General features: G+C 44.8%; 1 protein-coding gene across 1 annotated transcript in view; it reads right to left on the minus strand.

Annotated features, from left to right (window-relative positions):
• Positions 1-22,773, minus strand: part of LOC139410389 (pleckstrin homology domain containing, family H (with MyTH4 domain) member 2) — a 66,184-nt gene that overhangs the window by 15,467 nt on the left and 27,944 nt on the right. The window contains exons 3-12 of the mRNA XM_071155796.1: positions 14,844-14,906; positions 13,982-14,131; positions 13,662-13,745; positions 13,341-13,422; positions 13,078-13,257; positions 4,494-5,380; positions 4,338-4,413; positions 4,136-4,230; positions 3,723-3,900; positions 3,381-3,517 (exon numbers count right to left, since the gene is read on the minus strand). Coding sequence (XP_071011897.1) covers positions 3,381-3,517; positions 3,723-3,900; positions 4,136-4,230; positions 4,338-4,413; positions 4,494-5,380; positions 13,078-13,257; positions 13,341-13,422; positions 13,662-13,745; positions 13,982-14,131; positions 14,844-14,906 — 1,932 coding nt within the window. The remainder of the gene's footprint in view (positions 1-3,380; positions 3,518-3,722; positions 3,901-4,135; positions 4,231-4,337; positions 4,414-4,493; positions 5,381-13,077; positions 13,258-13,340; positions 13,423-13,661; positions 13,746-13,981; positions 14,132-14,843; positions 14,907-22,773) is intronic.

Genomic DNA, 22,773 nt, shown 5'->3' on the forward strand with positions numbered 1-22,773 from the left:
GAAGAGGGGAAGACAGTGTTCAACACTCCTAATGGACATAATGAGTACCGGGTCATGCCGTTTGGACTTACTAATGCTCCAGCCGTTTTCCAGGCCCTGGACAATGATGTGCATCACGACTTCCTTCACCAGTTCGTGTTTGTGTTCCTGGATGACATCCTCATCTTCTCCAAGTCCATGGTTGAACACGTCCAACATGTCCGGCAGGTTCTTCAAAGACTCCTAGCTCATCACCTGTTCATGAAGGCCAAAAAGTGTGAGTTTCACGTTCCTCAGATCTCCTTCCTTGGGTATATCGTGTCTCAGGGCTGTGTACTGATGGACTCCAAAAAGGTAGGAGCGGTGGTCAACTGGCCGTGACCCAGCACGGTCAAGGAAGTTCAGCGTTTTTGGGGTTTCGCTAATTTCTACCAGATATTTGTGAGAAACTTAAGTGTTGTGGCAGCGCCATTGACAACGCTCAACAAGGGCTCGGCTGGGCATGTATGCTGGACCCTGCTGCTGAGAAGGCATTCCAGGACCTGAAACTTTGTTTTCTTCCTGCACCCATTCTCGTGCAGATCCTTCTCTCCCCTTCGTGGTAGAGGTGGATGCCTCTGATGTTGGCGTGGGGGGAAGTTCTGTCTCAGCGCTCGGTGAAAGACCAAGCTTCATCCCTGTGCCTTCTTCTCCAGGCATCTCACTCCAGCAGAGAGGAACTATGATGTCGTTAATCGGGAGCTTCTTGCGGTCAAACTGGCTTTGGAGGAATGGCGACACTGGTTGGAGGGTTTGGAACATCCCTTTACGGTTTGGACTGACCACAATAACCTGGCCTACATCCAGGAGGCTAAACGCCTCAACCACCGACAGGCTCATTGTGCTCTCTTCTTCACTTGGTTCAGATTCATGTTATCATACCGTCCGGGGTCTAAGAACGTGAAGCCGAATGCCCTTTCTCGCCAGTTTCAGTGAAGATTGGCCGCTTGAATCCCTCATTCCCAGGTTGCTAATCCTCGCGCCAGTGTCCTGGTGTATAGAGACTGTAGTGAGTGTATGTTCCTCTTGGGGCACGGTCCAAGGAACTTCAGTTCACTCGTTGCGTTTCACCTCTCATCCGGGAGGGCAGCGAATGCTAGAGTTTTTGAGGAGGAGGTTTTGGTGGCCCTCGGCGGAGGCGGACACTCAGACCTTTGTGGCTGCCTGTCCGACATGCGCCCGGTACAGGACTTCTCGTCAGCAGTTTTTGGGGCTTCTTCATCCACTGCCAACACCTTCTCGACCCTGGTCCCATCTCTCTATGGATTTCATCACGGGCCTTCCATCCTCAGAGGGACACACGGTCATCCTGGTCATTGTGGACCGCTTTTCCAAGGCGGCACATTTCATTCCGCTGCCTAAGCTTCCATTTGCCATTCAGCATTATTTCCGCCTACACGGACTTCCTCTGGACATAGTCTCTGACCGGGGCCCCAGTTTGCCTCCAGACTTTGGAGGGCATTCTGTACTCTTCTGGGGTCATCAGCCAGTCTGTCCTTGGGTTATCACCCTCAGTCCAACAGTCAAACTGAGTGGGTGAACCAGGATCTCGAAACCACCTTACAATGCTGTGTGTCCGCCAACCCCCCCCACTTGGAGTCAGCACCTTCCCTGGGTGGAGTATGCATACACCACTCTCCAGTGTTCCTTCACTGGCCTGTCACCATTCCAGGTGTTATACGGTTACCAGCCCCCCTTGTTTCCAGATCATGACTCATCTCTCGTTGCCGCTGGACCTGGAAGAGGCCTCGGTCAGCGCTCCTGAGGTCCTCAGCTCGGGTTCAACGACAGGCCAACCGTCATCGCCGCCTGAGTCCCCTCCTCCGTTCAGGCCAGATGGTCTGGTTGTCTACTAGGGATCTGCCTCTACGCGTGGAAGTTGATTCTCTGGTACGTTGGGCCATTCAAGGTTCTACGGCGCATCAATCCAGTGGTCTATTGTCTTCCCCGGTCCATGAGGGTTCATCCTAATTTCCACATCTCCAGACTTAAGCCTGTGGTGTTCAGTCCTCTGGTTCCAGCCACTCGGCCTCCACCTCCGCCTCGCATGATAGTGGGACAGCCAGCCTATACGGTGCGACGCATCCTCTCCAGTCGTCAGTTCCGGCGAGGGACTCAGTATCTCGTGGACTGGGAGGGTTACGGGCCTGAGGAACGTTCCTGGGTTCTGGCCCGGGACATTTTGGACCCAGGACTCATTCGGGTCTTCCGTCGATGTTCAGCTACCCCTGGTGGAACCCTTACCTCTGCCTGCTGTGTTTCTCTGCGCCTGGGTCCAAGTTATTACTAGCACTAATGTCACACAGATCTGTGCCTCGAAACAATCCTGTCTCGGAGCTCTACGGACAATTCCTTCGACCTCATGGCTTTGCTCTGATATGCACTGTAAACTGTGTGACCTTATATAGACAGGTGTGTGCCTTTCCAAATCATGTCCAATCAATTGAATTTACCACAGGTGGACTCCAATCAAGTTGTAGAAACATCTCAAGGATGATCAATGGAAACAGGATGCACCTGAGCTCAATTTCAGGTCTCATAGCAAAGGGTCTGAATACTTATATAAATAAAATAAAACTTATTTACATATCTATTTTTTATCGAACAAAAATATTTTCTCCCCAATTTCTCATCGCTCTAACTCCCCAACGGGCTCGGGAGAGTCATGCGTCCTCCGAAACATTACCCGCCAAGTCGCGCTTCTTAACACCCGCTCACTTAACCCGGAAGCTAGCTGCACCAATGTGTCGGCCCGCCACAAGGAGTCGGCCGTCCACCATGACGTGGAAACGCATGAAAAGTTTATCAGCAGATGGAAAAAAAGTTATGGACTTTATGATTAACTATAGTTGATCATACAAATCTTCAATAGGCTAAATATCGAGGGTAGGCTATTATTTGATTTGCTGGTGACATGATGATCGGTGCTTGGTTGCCAATTATCAAATAAAATGATTATCCACAATTTCATCATATAACCTGTCCACGTTATCAGCAAACTCTTGTCAAGAGAGCGTGCGCCAAAACCAGATTGGGCAAGTTCGCTGTATTATTGGAACAGTTGATGAGACAAAACCATCGGTAGAGTTGAAAATGCAATGGAAACACATATAACTTAGATTTTTTAATTCGGTACATACATGGGAACTTAACTGCTAAAGTGTTTTTTATGTGCAGTACGTCATCACGCAGCGCCTTTTTATCCGCCACGAGTCAGTTTGATGGAAACACCCCTCTGGTGGCGTATTGTATCATGCAGATTTTAGAATATTGGAATGAAAATCTGTCGCCAGTTGGATGGAAACCTAGCTATAGAGATAGAGAAACGTGGCTTGTGCTCAACAAAAAGACAATGTTCTTACACTCTTGCCGTTGTCGCGGGTGCTGGAGCAGGTCTTGGGCAGTTTCTGCTCTGGCTCAGAACACTCTGTGTCAGTAGAGTAGGCATCAGGAGGAATGGCATAGTCACTCTCTGATGTCATGGACGACATGGACACTGCTGGACAAGCAGGGGCAACACAAACAGTCATGAGAACATGGTAATAAACACGTATGGATTTGGTTTTAATATGAAGCAATGTGAGATGTGTACTCTTGTGTGAGTTTTCTTGTAGTGTGTGTGTGTGTGTGTGTGTGTATGTGTGTGAGGTGTCTGACCGTGTGTGTCTGTATTTATGAAGAGTTTGTGTGTGTGCGCGCAGTACCTCTCTTGAGGGAGCGGGGGCTGCCGGGGTTGCTGTTCTTGCGGGAGCCGGATCTAGAGGGGTGTGAGCTACATTTAGATGCTTCCTCTACTTCTGAGCTGGACGACTCCTCTGAGCTGGACGACGACTCTGAGCTGCACGACTCTGAGAATGGACTACTACTCAGCAGAGTGGCTTTCTAGAGAAGGTAATACACACCATCAGCTTGACACACACACACACACACACACACACACACATACACACACACACACACACACACACACACACACACACACACACAAACACACACACACACACACACACACACACACTAGAGGGTCACATTAAAAACAGGACTTCTGTGGGTGACACACACACACAAAGTATATTTGCACACTCACACGTACACACGTACACATGCACACACCTACCCCCTTCAGCGTAGTATAAACAGGCGTGGTCATGTTCTTATAGATGAGGGATGTGTAGAGCACAAAAGCAGGGTACGAGGACTGGAGGGAGGGGTCTGGAACAGAAATGACAGTTCAATCAGCCAATCACAGAGCCTTCTACAAAACACAGGGCTAATGGCAGAACGGTACTGACCCAGTAATTTCGTCTTCTCTCGCTCACCTTTGCTTGTCTGGTCTGTACATGAGGTCTCTGACAGCCTGATGCCAGACTTAGCCACTGCATATATCCGGCTTTCCTAAAGTAACAGTCAACACAAGCAAAGCATAAAACACTCAAAGTATGTACAATAAAAGGTAAATAGAACTTAGTGCTCACCCAGGAGGGGAACCTGTGTAGAGGTGGTGTTGGTGGTTTGCTCCCTGGCACCGTGGGAGGGGGGTCTGGGTTCTCTGGGGGCTCCTCTTCGTCCGTGGCGAGTGAGGCTGGTGAGGTGCGCAAGGTTGGCTTGGTGGCTGGCTGAGGTGGAGTGTCTCTACTTGTCTCCATGCTGACCTCCTGTTCCTGATCCAGGTCGGTCTCCTGGGGCCTAAGGGGGCGGAGCATGCTGATGGCATTGCGTGTCCGTCCATGAGCCGCCTCCGTGCTGATTGGCGGCTGGCTCAGGTGTCTCTTGGCCAGGGCCACGCTCATCACTCCAAATCCAGCGGTCGTCCGCAGGCGGGGCTGCTTGGGGGAGGCAGGGAGGTCTCTGGAGTCCTGGGTGGAGGTGGGGCGCTTGGGGGTGAGGGTGGGGGTGAGGATGGGGCTAGGGGTGTTGGAGGGGTCACTGGAGGAGGACGAAGAGTCTAGTCTCTGGGACTGGAAGCGTTTGTTGAGTTCGTCCGAGGAGCAGTCCTCAAGCTTCCTCTCCCTGACCCCGTCCTTCTCCGCCAGCCCCCCCTCCCTGGACCCCGGCAGGTGGAAGTGGGGGCGCTTAGTACGCTCCATGTCATCATCGAACAGAGAGCTGCTGTCATCGGACGCCGTGAGGTAGGTATCGCTGCCGGGACGGCTGTACTTCAGAGGACACCCCCCTCCCTCACTGAAACGTCCACCCTCGCCCTCTGAAGCAGCATTGGAGAGCACAGAAGACACACAGCGAAACTCTGGCCCTCCTGCGCTCTCACACACACTCTCAGACTCCTCCTCTGAGGTAGCATCCGCTGCTCTGTGGCCTCCACTCTCTGCCCCGGAGGAGTATGATGTCTGGTTAGTGCCGTTATCTGTCAAAGTAAACAAACACACTCCATGTCAATATCATGTACCAAATAACATACCAAATCAATGTTCTTCAACCCTGGTACTGGGGACCCACAGACGATGCTGTGCAGGCTTTTGAATTATGATTAGTTAAGCTTCATAAGGTGTGTTAGCACAAAACTATGAAATAACACATATGGAATAATATAGTAACCAAAAAATGTGTTAAACAAATCAAATATATTTTATATTTGAGATTCTTCAAAGTAGCCATCCTTTCCTTGATGTCAGCTTTGGTTACTACATGATTCCATATGTGTTATTTCATAGTTTTGATGTCTTCACTATTATTCTACAGTTGAAGTCGGAAGTTTACATACACTTAGGTTGGAGTCATTAAAACTCGTTTTCAACCATTCCACACATTTCTTGTTAACAAACTATAGTTTTGGCAAGTTGGTTAGGACATCTACTTTGTGCATTACACAAGTCATTTTTCCAACAATTGTTTACAGACAGAGTGTTTCACTTAATCACAATTCCAGTGGGTCAGAAGTTTACATACACTAAGTTGACTGTGCCTTTAAACTGCTTAGAAAATTCCAGAAAATGATGTCATGGCTGTAGAAGCTTCTGTTAGGCTAATTGACATAATTTGAGTCAATTCGAGATGTACCTGTGGATGTGTTTCAAGGCCTACCTTCAAACTCAGTGTCTCTTTGCTTGACATCATGGGAAAATCAAAAGAAATCAGCCAAGACCTCAGAATTGTTTTTTGCAAATCTGGTTCATCCTTGGGAGCAATTTCCAAACGCCTGAAGGTACCACTTTAATCTGTACAAACAATAGTACGCAAGTATAAACACCATGGGTCCACGCAGGAAGGAGACACGTTCTGTCTCCTAGAGATGAACGTACTTTGGTGCGAAAAGTGCAAATCAATTCCAGAACAACAGCAAATGACCTTGTGAAGATGCTGGAGGAAACAGGTATAAAAGTATCTATATCCACAGTAAAACGAGTCCAATATCGACATAACCCGAAAGGCCGCTCAGCAAGGAAGAAGCCACTGCTCCAAAACCGCCATAAAAAAACAGACTATGGTTTGCAACTGCACATGGGGACAAAGATCATACTTTTTGGGGAAATGTCCTCTGGTCTGATGAAACAAAAATAGAACTGTTTGACCATAATGACAATCGTTATGTTTGGAAGAAAAAGGGGGAGGCTTGCAAGCTGAAGAACAGCATCCCAACCGTGAAGCATGGGGGTGGCAGCATCATGTTGTGGGGGTGCTTTGCTGCAGGAGGGACTGGTGCACTTCACAAAATAGATGGCGTCATGAGGACGGAAAATTATGTGGATATATTGAAGCAACATCTCAAGACATCAGTCAGGAAGTTAAAGCTTGGTCGCAAATGGGTCTTCCAAATGAACAATGACCCCAAGCATACTTCCAAAGTTGTGGAAAAATGGCTTAAGGACAACAGTCAAGGTATTGGAGTGGCCATCAGAAAGCCCTGACCTCAATCCTATAGAAAATTTGTGGGCAGAACTGAAAAAGCATGTGCGAGCAAGAAGGCCTACACACCTGACTCAGTTACACCAGCTCTGTCAGGAGGAATGGGCCAAAATTCAACAAACTTATTGTGGGAGGCTACCCGAAACGTTTGACCCAAGTTAAACAATTTAAATGCAATGCTACCAAATTCTAATTGAGTGTATGTACACTTCTGACCCACTGGGAATGCAATGAAAGAAATAAAAGCTGAAATAAATCATTCTCTCCACGATTATTCTGACATTTCACATTCTTAAAATAAAGTGGTGATCCTAACTGACCTAAGACAGGGAATGTTTACTAGGATTGAATGTCAGGAATTGTGAAAACTGAGTTTAAATGTACTTAGTTAAGGTGTATGTAAAGTTCCGACTTCAGCTGTACAATGTATAAAATAGTATAAAATAAAGAAATGAGTAGGTGTGCCCAAACTTTTGACATGAAGCCATTCTAATAGAACTCTACCTTTTTGAATGGAATGTATGGGACACGATACTAAGGCTACCATTACTTATCATACAAGCACTGTTTTGGTACAAATTATATATACAGTGGGGCAAAAAAGTATTTAGTCAGCCACCAATTGTGCAAGTTCTCCCACTTAAAAAGATGAGAGAGGCCTGTAATTTTCATCATTGGTACACTTCAACTATGACACACAGAATGAGAAAACAAAATCCAGAAAATCACATTGTAGGATTTTTAATGGTTTTATTTGCAAATTATGGTAGAAAATAAGTATTTGGTCAATAACAAACAAGCAAGATTTCTGGCTCTCACAAACCTGTAACTTCTTCTTTAAGAGGCTCCTCTTTCCTCCACTTGTTACCTGTATTAATGGCACCTGTTTGAACTTGTTATCAGTATAAAAGACACCTGTCCACAACCTCAAACAGTCACACTCCAAACTCCACTATGGCCAAGACCAAAGAGCTGTCAAAGGACACCAGAAACAAAATTGTAGACCTGCACTAGGCTGGGAAGACTGAATCTGCAATAGGTAAGCAGCTTGGTTTGAAGAAATCAACTGTGGGAGCAAATATTAGGAAATGGAAGACCACTGATAATCTCCCTCGATCTGGGGCTCCACGCAAGATCTCACCCCGTGGTGTCAAAATGATCACAAGAACGGTGAGCAAAAATCCCAGAACCACACAGGGGGACCTAGTGAATGACCTGCAGAGAGCTGGGACCAAAGTAACAAAGCCTACCATCAGTAACACACTACGCCGCCAGGGACTCAAATCCTGCAGTGCCAGACGTGTCCCCCTGCTTAAGCCAGTACATGTCCAGGCCCATCTGAAGTTTGCTAGAGAGCATTTGGATGATCCAGAAAAAGATATGGAGAATGTAATTTGGTCAGATGAAACCAAAATATAACTTTTTGGTAAAAACTCAACTTGTGTTTAGAGGACAAAGAATGCTGAGTTGCATCCAAATAACACCATACCTACTGTGAAGCATGGGGGTGGAAATATCATGATTTGGGGCTGTTTTTCTGCAAAGGGACCAGGACGACTGATCCGTGTAAAGGAAAGAATGAATGGGGCCATGTATCGTGAGATTTTGAGTGAAAACCTCCTTCCATCAGCAAGGGCATTGAAGATGAAACGTGGCTGGGTCTTTCAGCATGACAATGATCCCAAACACACCGCCCGGGCAACGAAGGAGTGGCTTTGTAAGAAGCATTTCAAGGTCCTGGAGTGGCCTAGCCAGTCTCCAGATCTCAACCCCATAGAAAATCTTTGGAGGGAGTTGAAAGTCTGTGTTGCCCAGCAACAGCCCCAAAACATCAATGCTCTAGAGGAGATCTGCATGGAAGAATGGGCCAAAATACCAGCAACAGTGTGTGAAAACCTTGTGAAGACTTACAGAAAACGTTTGACCTCTGTCATTGCCAACAAAGGGTATATAACAAAGTATTGAGATAAACTTTTGTTATTGACCAAATACTTATTTTCCACCATAATTTGCAAATAAATTCATTAAAAATCCTACAATGTGATTATCTGGATTTTTTTTCTCATTTTGTGTGTCATAGTTGAAGTGTACCTATGATGAAAATTACAGGCCTCTCATCTTTTTAAGTGGGAGAACTTGCACAATTGGTGGCTGACTAAACACTTTTTGCCCCACTGTATATACATATATCATTCTAATATCACACAATATTTTTTTTAATCATTAGGAGCATGCTGAAATTTGATCCTCTCAATTTCCACCACATTTCTGCATACGTTTAAAGAAAACATACATAAGGGACACTTGGTTCATTTTATTGTGTTCTCCACCTCAAACATTTTAAGCAATTATTGGGCTGTATATGTACCAATCATTTATTCAATATGGCCATGTGAATCCTGTCCAACTAGAACCAAAGTAGCTGGCTGGCGGTCATTTTGGAAATGGGGTCTTTCAGAGTATAATAGGTGATTCAATCTGCAATGGCACTATACATCTTTATGTAGTAGTTGACTCACTTTGTGAAAGTTACCTGTCTCTCAGCTGGACATAATGCATTCCTATGGGATTTTACTTAAAGTGACGTGTACAGGGCAGGTTTCCAGTCAAATTACTTAAAATGTACACAAAACAGAATATCATATTATACATCATTGCATTCAGTAGATTTAGTAGATTTCAAATATTACTTTTAGAGTGTTAACCTGTAAACTATTGGAACTATCCATGAAAACCACATTTTCACTACTTTTCAACAAAATAAATAAAGGATATGTATATATGGCATCTTTGGGCCATTTTATTGTGTTTTCCAGACCACCTCAAACATTTTAAGCCGTCATTGGGCTTTAGGAACCAAATATTATTATTATTATTTTTCCACCTTTATTTAACCAGGTAAGCCAGTTGAGAACAAGTTCTCATTTACAACGTCGACCTGGCCAAGATAAAGCGAAGCAGTGCGACAAAAAAACAACACAGAGTTACACATAAACAAACGTACAGTCAATAACACAATAGAAAAATCTATGTACAGTGTGTGCAAATGTAGAAGATTCGGGAGGTAAGGAAATAAATAGGCCATAGAGGCGAAATAATTACAATTTAGCATTAACACTGGAGTGATAGATGTGCAGATGATGATGTGCAAGTAGAGATACTGGGGTGCAAAAGAGCAAGAGGATAAATAACAATATGGGGGTGAGGTAGTATGGTGTGCTATTTACAGATTCACTGTACCTGTACACAGCCATTGGAAAGCTGCTCCGACAGCTGATGCTTAAAGTTAGAGAGGGAGAAATAAGAGTCCAGCTTCAGTGATTTTTGCAATTCGTTCCAGTCATTGGCAGCAGAGAACTGAAAGGAAAGGTCGGCCGAAGGAAGTGTTGGCTTTGGGAATGACCAGTGAAATATACCTGCTGGAGCGTGTGCTACGGATGTTGCTGGGTGACCAGTGAGCTAAGATAAGTCGGGGCTTTACCTAGAAAAGACTTATAGATGACCTGGAGCCAGTGGGTTTGGCGACGAATATGTAGTGACGGCCAGCCAACGAGAGCATACAGGTCGCAGTGGTGGGTATAGTAAATGAGGCTTCGGTGACATAACGGATGGCACTGTGACAGACTACATCCAGTTTGCTGAGTAGAGTTTTATGGAGATATGGCTTTGTGAATCTTTTCCAATACGACCAAATGCAGCTGGTTGGCAGCTGTACACAAGCCCTGAGTGGAGCAGCATACTACTGAGATGAACTTGATCAACCAAGTCGATTTCTCCTGTTGACTCTCTCTCAATGCCACACACCTGTCACTAATTATCAGGCCTGCCCTGATAGGCTCATTCACCTTCAGCTGGTATTTAAATCCTGTCAAGCCATTCCTCAGGTTTCTTTCCAGTTGTGTGCATCCAAGTTAAGAGTACGTTTGTTTCCTATTTTCCATGTCTATTTTAGTTAAGTTATAACATTAAGAGGTCATGTAATTTCCTTATTTGAGATATATTGGTTTAATAGATTCATCCTCATCACCTTTACGTTATGCAGCCTGCTTACAAGGTCTCTCCTTTGTTGCAGATCCACACACAAATGCAACTTTAACATATCCAACCACAAGTAATTTAATAAATATGGACAAAATCTGTGCTGGAACAAAAACAAAAAAAGTACCACAATAAAATAACAATATGAGTCAATGTGCAGGGATATAGATTTGTTGAGGTAATTTGTACATATAGGTAGGGGTAAAGTGACTATGCATAGATAATAAACAGTGAGTAGCAGCAGAGTGTAATTGCAAATAGTCCAGGTGGCCCTTTGATTCATTGTTCAGCAGTCTTATGGCTTGGGGGTAGAAGCTGTTAAGGAGCCTATTGAACCTAGACTTGGCGCACCGGTATCGCTTGCTGTGCGGTAGCATTAGAGAACAGTCTATGACTTGGGTGACTGTAATCGTTGACAGTTGGGCCTTTTTCTGACACAGCCTACTATATAGGTCCTGGATGGCAGGAAGCTTGGCCCCAGTGATGTACTGGGCCGTATGCACTACCCTCTGTAGTGCCTTATGGTCGGATACTCGAGCAGTTGCCATACCAGGCGGAGATGCGACTGGTCAGGATGCTCTCGATGGTGCAGCTGTAGAACCTTCTGAGATCTGGAGATTCATGACAAATCAAGTCTCCTGAGGGGGAAAAGGTGTTGTCATGCCCTCTTCATTACTTTCTTGATGTGTTTAACCATGATAGTTTGTTGGTGATGTGGCCACCAAGGAACTTGAAACTCTGAACCCCCTCCACTACAGCCCTGGCGATGTGAAGGGGGCTGTTCGGCCCTCCTTTTCCTGTAGTCCATTTGTCTTGCTCACGTTGAGGGAGAGGTTCTTGTCCTGCCACCACACTGCCAGGTCTCTTACCTCCTCCCTATAGGCTGTCTCATTGTTGTCGGTGATCAGGCCTACCACCGTTGTGTCGTCAGCAAACTTAATGATGGTGTTGGAGTCGTGCTTGTCCACGCAGTCGTTGGTGAACAAGGAGTACAGGAGGGGAGTAAACACGCGGCCTTGTGAATGTTGGCTTCTGGTTGGGATATGTACGTACGGTCACTGTGGGGACGACGTCGTCGATGCATTTATTGATGAAGCCGAGGTGGTATACTCCTCAATGCCATATTCTAGTCTGTGCTAGCAATAGAAAGGACGGTAGAGGTGGGTTACACACTCGCCAACAAATTCTCACAAGGCACCCTGATCTCCGCCCCCTTTATTTCCTTCATGTGAATGACGGGGATTAAGGCCATTATATCCTTTGCGTCCGACTCATTAAAGAAAATACCTTCGTCCAGTTCGAGGTGAGTAATTGCTGTTCGGATATCCAGAAGCTCTTTTCGGTCATAAGAGCATCAACATTATGTACAAAATAAGTAAAAAATAAGTTACAAACAATGCCAAAAAAACACACAAAATAGCACAATTGGTTAGGAGCCTGTAAAACGGCAGCCATCCCCTCCGACGCCATTGTCAGAGTGCTGACAATGGGTGAAATTTGGTGGCTCCATGACAAATAACAATATGTAGCCGTTGGACTATGGTCAAAATGACCCCTATTAAGGTCACAATCAGAATTGTCTATATTATCTGTGTTTTTTTTAGTTGGTAGATAACATTAGTTTGGCATGATATTACCATATTTTCTTCTACCAGGAAATCCACATGGCAGTCATTTTATTAAAATGGCCACCCTGATTGACTGACAGGCTTCCCAGACAGCCTCAATCTTTAAAATGTTCCTTAAGATATCTAGTATTAATGTACCAAGTTTGATACTTGTATCATAAAATGGAACAATAATTTAACCTATACACTGGACTAGTGGTTCTCCTGGACCAGAAGTGAAGAACATACGATGTAGGATCTTAATTTGATCAGTCTTCTGATGCTAAGAATTGTCGTGTGGAGCAGGAAATGCAAACGTTTTTAAACTTTGTAATTTCCACTTAAATGTCAGACATGATTTGCCTTAACAAAAAATGTATCAACACCTACAAAAATCTCCATGAATTATAATTCACATTTCCTGTTGCTGCAGGACAATTTTCCTGCTGTAGAAAACAGGCTCAAATGAAGATCCTACATCTGTAGTACGACATTGAGTCATAGAAATGATCAGTGATGGTCATCCAGTAGATATGAGGAGGTAGGGACTGACCAGTGTTGTTCCCCCCTTCGGCCTCGGGCTGGGTTCTGAGGGTCCTCTGGACGGGCTCGGGGCTTGTTAGGACCTGGGGGTTCTTCCCTCGTACCTGGAAACAGCCAAACGTCAGGCTGCTGAGACGCTGGGCTTCCCCGGGCTTAGACTGGACACCAACTCCTCGCTTTTGCTCCAGGGCTGGAACACATACATGAAACGGAGACTTTAAAATGTCTAGCCAGGGGACTTGGGTGTGTGTGTGTCTTTCCTGTGGTCCTTACCCTGCATCTGTTTCTGTATCTCCTGGATCTGAGCCTCCTGCTGAATGTTGGTCTCTCTCAGAGCAGCATTCTCCACCTCAAACTGGGAACAGCACAAACTCTTGTAACACCAAAAAACATCAACACTAATACTATTCAAATACACACACGCTTGATTTACTTTTCTTGTGGTGGCCAAACAATTGATTCCCATTGAAAGTCCTATTTCCCTGACCCTAATTGCAACCCTAAGCCTAAAATAGCATTTTTCCTTGTGGAGACTGGCAAAATGTTTTACTTGTTTTGTTATCCTTGTGAGGACATACACTTGATGTACTGTACCTCACACAGCTTCAGCATCACCCACTCTTTGATCTTCGCTGCTTTCTCCTCCACAGTCTTAGCATCCTGGGCTCGGATCTGTTTCTGGTAAGGGAGAGAGACAGATATCAACACTGATCTAGGATCAGCATACCCTCCCCACAATCCTAACCTTAACCATTACGGGGGGAAAGAACAAAACTGACCTTAGATCACTGTCTAGTGGCAGCTCTTTTCCTACTCCTCCAGCTGTAGTCACAAACACTGTTCTAGGATCAGCAAACCCTCCCACAATCCTAAACTTAACCATTAAGGGAGAAAGTCTAGGGACAACTGTTTACCTGCTCCTCCAGCTGTGTCTCCAGCAGGGTGATGACATCATCCTTCTCCTGTAGGAGAGACTGTAGGTCCTGACAGCGTTTGAACAACCGCACCTCAGAGTCACCTGACTGACCGTCTGGAGCCTTCGCCTTCTCCTCCATCCACTGCACCTGAGAGAGACACACACACACACTGTTACAAAGAGTATGCATACGCACACATCACACATAATAGAATGAGCTCAAGAAATATACAGGTAACTTCCCAAATAAAGGAAACACCTGAGTAAATGAGGTGTATGTCAAAGTATGTCAAAAGGACAGGTGTGGCTCCTGAGTTAATTAAGCAATTAACATCCCATCATGCTTAGGGTCATGTATAAAAATGGTGGGCAGGCCATTATTTTGGCTACCATGGCTATGGCCCCATAGGATGAAAAAGCCCCCATCCACAGGGCACGAGTGGTCACTGAATGGTTTGACGAGCATGAAAACATGTAAACCATATGCCATGTCTCAGTCACCGGATCTCAACCCAACTGAACACTTATGGGAGGTTCTGGAGTGGTGGCTGAGAAGACAGTTTCCACCACCATCAAAACACCAAATGATGGAATTTCTCAGGCAAGAATGGTGTTGCATCCCTCCAGTAGAGTTCCAGACATATGTAGAATCTATGCCAAGGTGCATTGAAGCTGTTCTAACTAGTGGTGACCCAACACCCTATGAAGACACTTCGTTGGTGTTGCCTTTATTTTGGCATTTACCTGTACATGTAACACACACACACACACACACACACACACACACACACACACACACACACACACACACACACACACACACACACACACACACACACACACACACACACCTCATTTACCTGCTGGTGAGCTTTGAAGGCACGTTTGTCTGCCTCTACCACCTGCGTCTCCAGCTGCTGAATCTGTAAGGGGGAGAATGATGGACGACATGTTAATGTTCTATGTTTACATACACAGTCACTGACTACATCCTCAGTCCCACTCCCCTCACTTGCACTGAATGATGTGAACGAGACCTTTCATTCCCCTCTTGGTCTAGCACATTAAAACAATGTTTATACAGTCTTAGAGGAGAAATATCAACCTCCGCTCAAGCCCAAATGCAACAACTACATCCAAATAAAGAATGGGAGGTGGTGCATATTAGACATAGTGAGTGTCATTACTGATAACACTTCCTGATTTATGTTCCTAAATGGAAAAGGGAACCGTTACATTCCCCAAATGCTCTTGCCTTGAGCATCCATTGTCAAATATATTTTGTGACTAATAACAAAAATGCATCTATGTCATCACTAAACCTGTATAGTAAAGACTTAACTCTTTGCCTACTTATGTGAGACTTGACTCCTGTTGTACTGCCCCTCTTGGTTACGGCTACAGTGTGTTACACGGAAGTCTGGTTGGACGTGAAAGTGTACGGGTGACAAGTCTCACGGTTACAGCCGGTCCTTTGTGTGCCCTGACCAGAGTGGACTCTAAGAAAGCTGTCAGGCTCGTGTTAAACCACAGAGACACAGAGAGCGCCATTAATACCAGAGAACACCACTGTTTACACTGCAACGAGACGCCTAACAGATCTAGTGCACTTCGCACGCCACTTGGTCACAATTACAGTGGAAACACGCACGCACGGGCACGCATACATACACACACACACAAAGGAAAGAACGCACGGACGCGCACACAGACACAGCTTTGTGGGAACGGGGAATGTGGAAGAACTTATGAGTAGCATTCCTGTCAAATGCCTCAGCTCAAAGTGGCGGAAGTGGCAGAGAAACCAATGTCTTCTGAGGAGGCACACGAAGAATCCCAAGCCCTCTGACAAACACGGCCTTAGAATGTGCCGCAACAAAGTCCCATTACAGCAGCGGCATTCTATCCAAAACACACACACACACACACACACACACACACACACGCACACACGCACACACACACGCACACACACACAGTCCAGTATTCTGGGATCATGACATCATGGTGAGGCTATAGTGGAGCCTGTATAGACTGGAGAGCTGGCTCCAGAGTTGCTGTTGGACTCTCATTGCTCTGGCACTGGTTCTACTCAGCAATGTGTTTCCCTTTAGTTCTAGTAACTGGGAAATGGACCCAGCCCAGCCGGACCCAGAGGTTAGCTGATGCTATGCCCTTACACACACACACACACACACACACACACACACACACACACACACACACACACACACACACACACACACACACTCAGAGTTTCCATTGCAGGAGAATAATACGTTTGGAAGACTCGCCATGTGGATCAAAACTGTAATGTATGGGTTTTCTGTGTGTGAGTGTGAGTGTGTGTGTGTGTGTGTGTGTGTGTGTGTGTGTGTGTGTGTGTGTGTGTGTGTGTGTGTGAGAGTGTGTGTGTGTGTGTGTGTGTACATAGGGAGCAAGAACCAAGGACGTTGTTTTATGGATATTTCAGTAGACCTAAAAGCCTAGTGAAATATTTTAAAAAGGGCAGTCAGTGAAGCCAGTGGTACACAGCAAATCCTGTCTGAACCAGTCGGGTCCGCTCTGTCTTCCAACTCCGGCTGAGGTAAGGAAGGCCTGGAGCCTATTCACAGCAGGGGCAGACTGTACACAATTGTACACACACACTACCCTAACTGTGGCCAGTGGTGTGCCAGCTGGACCAAAGGGTGTGTTCAGATCAAAAACACACATGAAACCTGCAGAGGGGTTGGGTTAAATGTGGAAGATACATTTCGGTTGAATGCATTGAGTTGTGCAACTAAACCCTTTCCCCTTTCCAATACGGCACCATACACACACACAGGGCATAAGCGACATCCTTTTTTTTGTTACTTATTTTTACTCAGTCAGGGTTTCAACTCATTTTTAGATAGATAAATGAATCTAGCCAGCTATCTAAAAGTAATCATGGCAGATTTACAGACCGGGCACGTGCTCAGGGGCCCTGACCTCCGATATCACATTAATATGGCATAAGTTATGGCAAAATTTCAGGAAATTAGCTTTAAAACTTCAACAATTTCTCCCCACCCCATGGCAAAATGTGCAGGAAATTGGATGTAAAACTGCTAATTTATCTCTCCGCGCCATGGCAAAGTATATAGAGAGTATAATTGCATGACATGACATTCTACATATGTAGAAGTTCAGAAAACTTGCTTTAAAAGTGCAAAATGTTATCCATGCCCTATGACAAAATATGAAGAATTGCAGGAAATTTAAGCTAAAACTTTGTCAAGAGGGGGGCCACTTAAATGTTTTGCCCACTAGGTGGGGGCCCCCCAACCAAATCTCGCTTAGGGTCAGCCCTGCACACACATACAAATGGACACACGCACATGCACACAAAGGGGCAGGCAGGCAAGCACTCACACACACACACACACACACACACACACACACACACACACACACACACACACACACACACACACACACACACACACACATCTTCTTAGGAAGGATTCTCCAGAGCCCAAGGCCGTCCACAAATGACAACCCACAGCTTTCTCTCAATGCACAGATATAGCATCAGGCAGAGAATAGAACTGTAATTACAGGCAGGCAATTCCATGGTGGCATAATGAGGCTGAGACTCAGATTTTTCACTTTAAAAGTATGCCAAACAAAAACCATCGATTGCAAAGTTAACCCTTTACACTCGTGGGAATTGGCCGATATGCAAAGGGCTAAATTGAGATGCTTCTTACAGAAGACATATAAAAAGCATATGCATAAACATGGTAGCAATTGAAAAGGAACAGTTTCGAGATTATAGGAAAATTATTTGACCAAAAGTTGAGAACACAACAGTTCACCTGACACGAGACCGAATCCAAAAATTACACTTTTGATTTTGTTCATTTGACAATTTTACTGTACCCTTCGTTGCATTTGTTGATAAAGAAATCAGAAAATAATCTGGATACATTCAGTAACACGATAAGGATATTCCTGGAAAATGTGGGGTATGTGCTTAAACCACATCAGCAGACCGTCTGGGGGAGAACAAAAAGAAGAAATGTCTGGGAGGGTGTAATTGCCCTTTTAATTCAATTGAGCAAAACAAATGATTATTTATTTATGAATTGATCTTTAATTAAATGAGTTGACTCTTCACATGGGATGATTTCACTGAACAACAAAAGAAAGAAAATATTGAATGATCCCCAATGATCCATCGCAACTCTCAAAAATGTTTTCAACATACATCTGCAATATGATAGTCTAGAAACTAAAGCTTTGGTTGTCTCCCTCTCAGGCTTCTATGTCTTCTCCCTGGACCTCCTCAATGTCCACCTCTTAAACAACGGACTCTGAGGCCTCATCTTCACTGTCACTTTCCAACCTTGTTGAGGATGGCTCGTTGTCACGCTCAAAAAGCCTCAAATTAGCCCGGATGGCCACCACTTTTTCAACCTTGTATTGGTCAGCCTGTTGCGTGCTTTGGTGTGTGTGTTCCCAAACAAGGACCAGTTGCGCTCTGAGGGGGCTGATGTTGGTGGGATTTGGAGGATGATGAAGGCAACAGGGGAAAGAGCCTCAGATCCACAAAGTCCCTTCCACCAGGTGGCTGATGAGATATGTTGGCATGACTGCCATATTGCATCGCCATCCCAAAGCCCTTGCTTGGAAGTGTACTTCGCCAGACTGCCAAGAACCTTGCCCTCATTCAGGCCAAGGTGGCGAGACACGGTAGTGATGATACCATAGGCCTTGTTGATCTCTGCACCAGACAGGATGATCTTGCCAGCATACTTGGGGTCCAACATGTATACTGCGGCGTGTAAGTCTGAACATCAGACAGGTTGGCATTGTCTCCCTCAATCTGTGCAATGGCTACTGCTATAGGTTTCAGGAGTTTCAGGCTGCTTACCACTCTCTCCCAAAATACATCATGCAGGAGGATCCTCTTGACGGGGCTGTTTATATCGGCAGACTGTGATATGGCCATTTCTTGGAGAGACTCCTTTCCCTCCAGGAGACTGTCAAACACGCTGACAACACAATCCCAACAGGTGCTGCTGGTCAGCTTCAATGTGGTGCTCTTATTCTTCTCACTTTGCTTGGTGAGGTAGATTGCTGCTATAACTTGATGACCCTTCACAAACCTAACCATTTCCTTGGCTCTATTGTAGAGTGTATCCATTGTTTTCAGTTGCATGATGTCCTTGAGGAGCAGATTCAAGGCATGAGCAGCACAGCCAATGGGTGTGATGTGAGGGTAGGTGTAAGGCTCCGGGTGTCGTGGGTGTGGAGTCAAATGCAGGAGACAGAGAGTTCAATGCTGTGCGTCTTTTAATAGCACCAACGCACCACAGGGTGCTCACAAAAGTTACGTTCCCAAACACAGGGAATCAAAATGTACAATGGAAAAAATCACGACCAGGCACTAACACGTACCTCTTACAACAGAGCCGAAGGTTACACTGAAATAATCCCGCACAACAACCAAGCGGGCCGGCTGTCTAATAAAGACAAACTAATTAAACATAAACAGGTGCTACCACTAAACATACAAGGAGGGGGAGGAAAGACAATCAGAGTCAGCTAATTGGCCGGTGACGACGACCGCCGAGCGCCACCCGCCCGGGAAGGGGAAACACCCTCGGTCGGACTCGTGACAGTAGGACTCCTCCACTTTAGACCAAGCAGCCTTCATGTTCGCAACATTGTCTGTCACCAGTGCAAATACCTTCTGTTGTCCAAGGTAATTGATGACTGCCTTCAGCTCATCTGCAATGTAGAGACCGGTGTGTCTGTTGTCCCTTGTGTCTGTGCTCTTGTAGAGTACTGGTTGAGGGGTGGAGATGATGTAGTTAATTATTCCTTGCTCACGAAAGATTCGACCACTCACCAGAGATGATTCCAATACAGTCTGCTTTCGCTATGATTTGCTTGACCTTCACTTGAACTCTATTGAACTCTGCATCCTACAAATGAGTAGATAAAGCATGACTGGTTGGAGGGGTGTATGTTGGGAGAAGAACATTCAGAAATCTCTTCCAATACACATTGCCTGTGAGCATCAGAGGTGAACCAGTTGCATACACAGCTCGAGCAAGACATTAATCAGGATTTCTCTGACTACGTTCCTCCATTGAGTAAAAAAAACTCCTGATTCCAGGAGGTCCATGAGCTGTTGCTATCGATAAGGTGTCGGATTCATCATTTTCACCTCGAATAGAAGTAGAGGGACTTTTGTCAGAGGTTGCTTGTTGTGAGCGCTGAGGGAACTTTATGCGCTTGGCCAGATGATTCTGAGTCTTTGCATTCTTCACATACGATTTGGTGCAGTATTTGCAAAGGTGCACAGCATTTCCTTCTACATTAGTTACAGTGAAATGTCTCCACACATCAGATAGTGCCCGTGGCATTTTCCTGTAAAGATTAGAAACCATTTTGTAAAACAAAATGAAATACAATTCCATGTACAAATAAATAGTTAAGCAGTTAGATTAATCAACTCCTTTGTAAGATAGATTTTTTTAAATGAAACATGTTTGGAAACAGGTGAATTAACACTCCTCGGTTAGCAGGCTCAAGCAAGCTAAAACCAACATGGTAGCAAAAACTAACTAGCAGAAACTGTTAACAAGTTAGACATTAAAGACACTTTGCTGTAGGCTACTATTTACTAGTTAACAAAAAATATTGTCATATAAAATATATTCACCCCACCCAGTATTGTAATCAAAACTTACCAGAAAGCATGTCGTCCTTGGCTCAGACAGTGTAGTAGTGTGGGCTCAATAGCATCTCATTAGTGTGCAAGATCTTGAGAATCAGCTGTACATGTGATGGAAGAATGCACTGCTCATGTGATGGAAGAATGCACTTTGCATTTGCAATTCTGTTGAATTGGGGATAGTTGAACCAAAATATGCCACAAAACCTAGAATTGCCATTTGTGTATCCCACAAAAAAGGTTCACTGTTAAGCTAAATTCCTCAAATTCCAGGGCTTAACTTCCCTTGGAAAATCTCAGAAAAAACTGTAGATTTACCATAAAGTTTCCAACCCTAGTTATACTACATAATGAATATGTTGTATGCCTCCACTACACTACTTTGATACGCAACAGAAGGGATTAAGAAGCGAGTATAGCAATCCCCACTGACAAAATGTGGGTATAGGGTGTATAGCCTCCACTTCCTTTGTTTTATAAAAAGTGCACTCTCCTACATCAATCAATCACATTTATAAAGCCCTTTTTACATCAGCCGATGTCACAAAGTGCCATACGGCGACCCAGCCTAATACCCTAAGCAGCAAGCAATGTAGATGTAGAAGCACGGTGGCTAGGAAAAACTCCTTAGAAAGGCAGGAACCTCGAGAGGAACCAGGCTCTGAGGGGTGGCCAGTCCTCACTACATGAGTGCGCTGGTTTTTTACGGTTGGTGTCCTTTAAGCATCACACGCTGAAGGCCGATGTCCAATAGGTTCGCCACTGCACATACATGTCTATAATAGATATAAAGAGCTACAATTTCCCTGTTTACTATTAGTAAGCGCACAACTTTCCCCCACTCTTCCCTACCAGCGAGTCAAGGAAATTCGGACAAAGAGGATATTTTTCAATGAAAGTAAAGGACAGTAATGTTACGAGTAAAGTAGGAATCCCAGGTTTCAATAGGCCCTAACACATGAATGTTTCAAGAAAGGAGTGTATATATTTGTTCTGGTGAAGCTCTTTTATGCGCTGACTGAATGGAAGCTGATGATGGAGTTTTTTACTCCGCTGGTCTCAGGAAGAAGTTAGGAGTCCTCACTGTCCGATACCGAGTCAAGACCAAGTAAAAATGTATCTGACACGCGGACATCTTCTTCTTTAATGAGTTTTAACGGCGGTTGGCATCCAATAGATGTTGCATTACCGCCACCTACTAGCCTGGAGTACAACTCCATTATACCATTTTTTATCTATTTTTTACAAATACCCTACCATCTAACAACACACTCTCAAAAACATTTAAATAATAGAAAATAACACCATCCTACTCCACTATTTAAATCTACGTAGACCTACCACAGGGCAACAACCTGGAAGGAAGGGACACCACCACTCAACACACCCTGTAACTATTCTGATGTCAAGTCTCGCACACCCAAATATCTCTCTGCTGCTGCCACCACAACCTCAATTTTCTGCGATCTACGTTCCATCCCTGCAGTACAGTTGATAACCATTGCAATAAATGCTAAAAATCCGATCTTATTGAAACATCTATCACTTGTTGGTGTATCTCTCTGTACTGGTACAGATCTACGTCTCACACCACTCCTCTCAGGATCCCTCCCCCTTGACCCATCTTCCTCTACTTTCTTCAATAAACTGGACAGTTTTATCTCAATCTCTTCATTCAAAGACTTAATCATGGACACTCTTACTGACAGTTGTGTCTGCTTTGTGTGATGTACTGTTGTCTATACCTAATAATGTTTGTACCATGTTTTGTGCTGCTACCATATTGTTGTTATGGGGCGGCAGCATAGCCTAGTGGTTAGAGCGTTGGACTAGTTGCAAGTTCTAACCCCTGAGCTGACAAGGTACAAATCCGTCGTTCTGCCCCTGAGCAGGCACTAGGCCATCATTGAAAATAAGAATTTGTTCTTAACTGACTTGCCTAGTTAAATAAAGGTTAAAAAAAATGAATGTAGTGCTGTGTTTTCATGTGTTGCTGCCTTGCTAAGTTGCAGTCTTAGGTCTCTCTTTATGTTGTGTGTGTTTTGACCTATATTTATATTGTATTTATTTATTTTTAT

The sequence above is a fragment of the Oncorhynchus clarkii genome, chromosome 1 (assembly GCF_045791955.1).
Source record: "Oncorhynchus clarkii lewisi isolate Uvic-CL-2024 chromosome 1, UVic_Ocla_1.0, whole genome shotgun sequence".
Taxonomy (NCBI): Eukaryota; Metazoa; Chordata; class Actinopteri; order Salmoniformes; family Salmonidae; genus Oncorhynchus; species Oncorhynchus clarkii.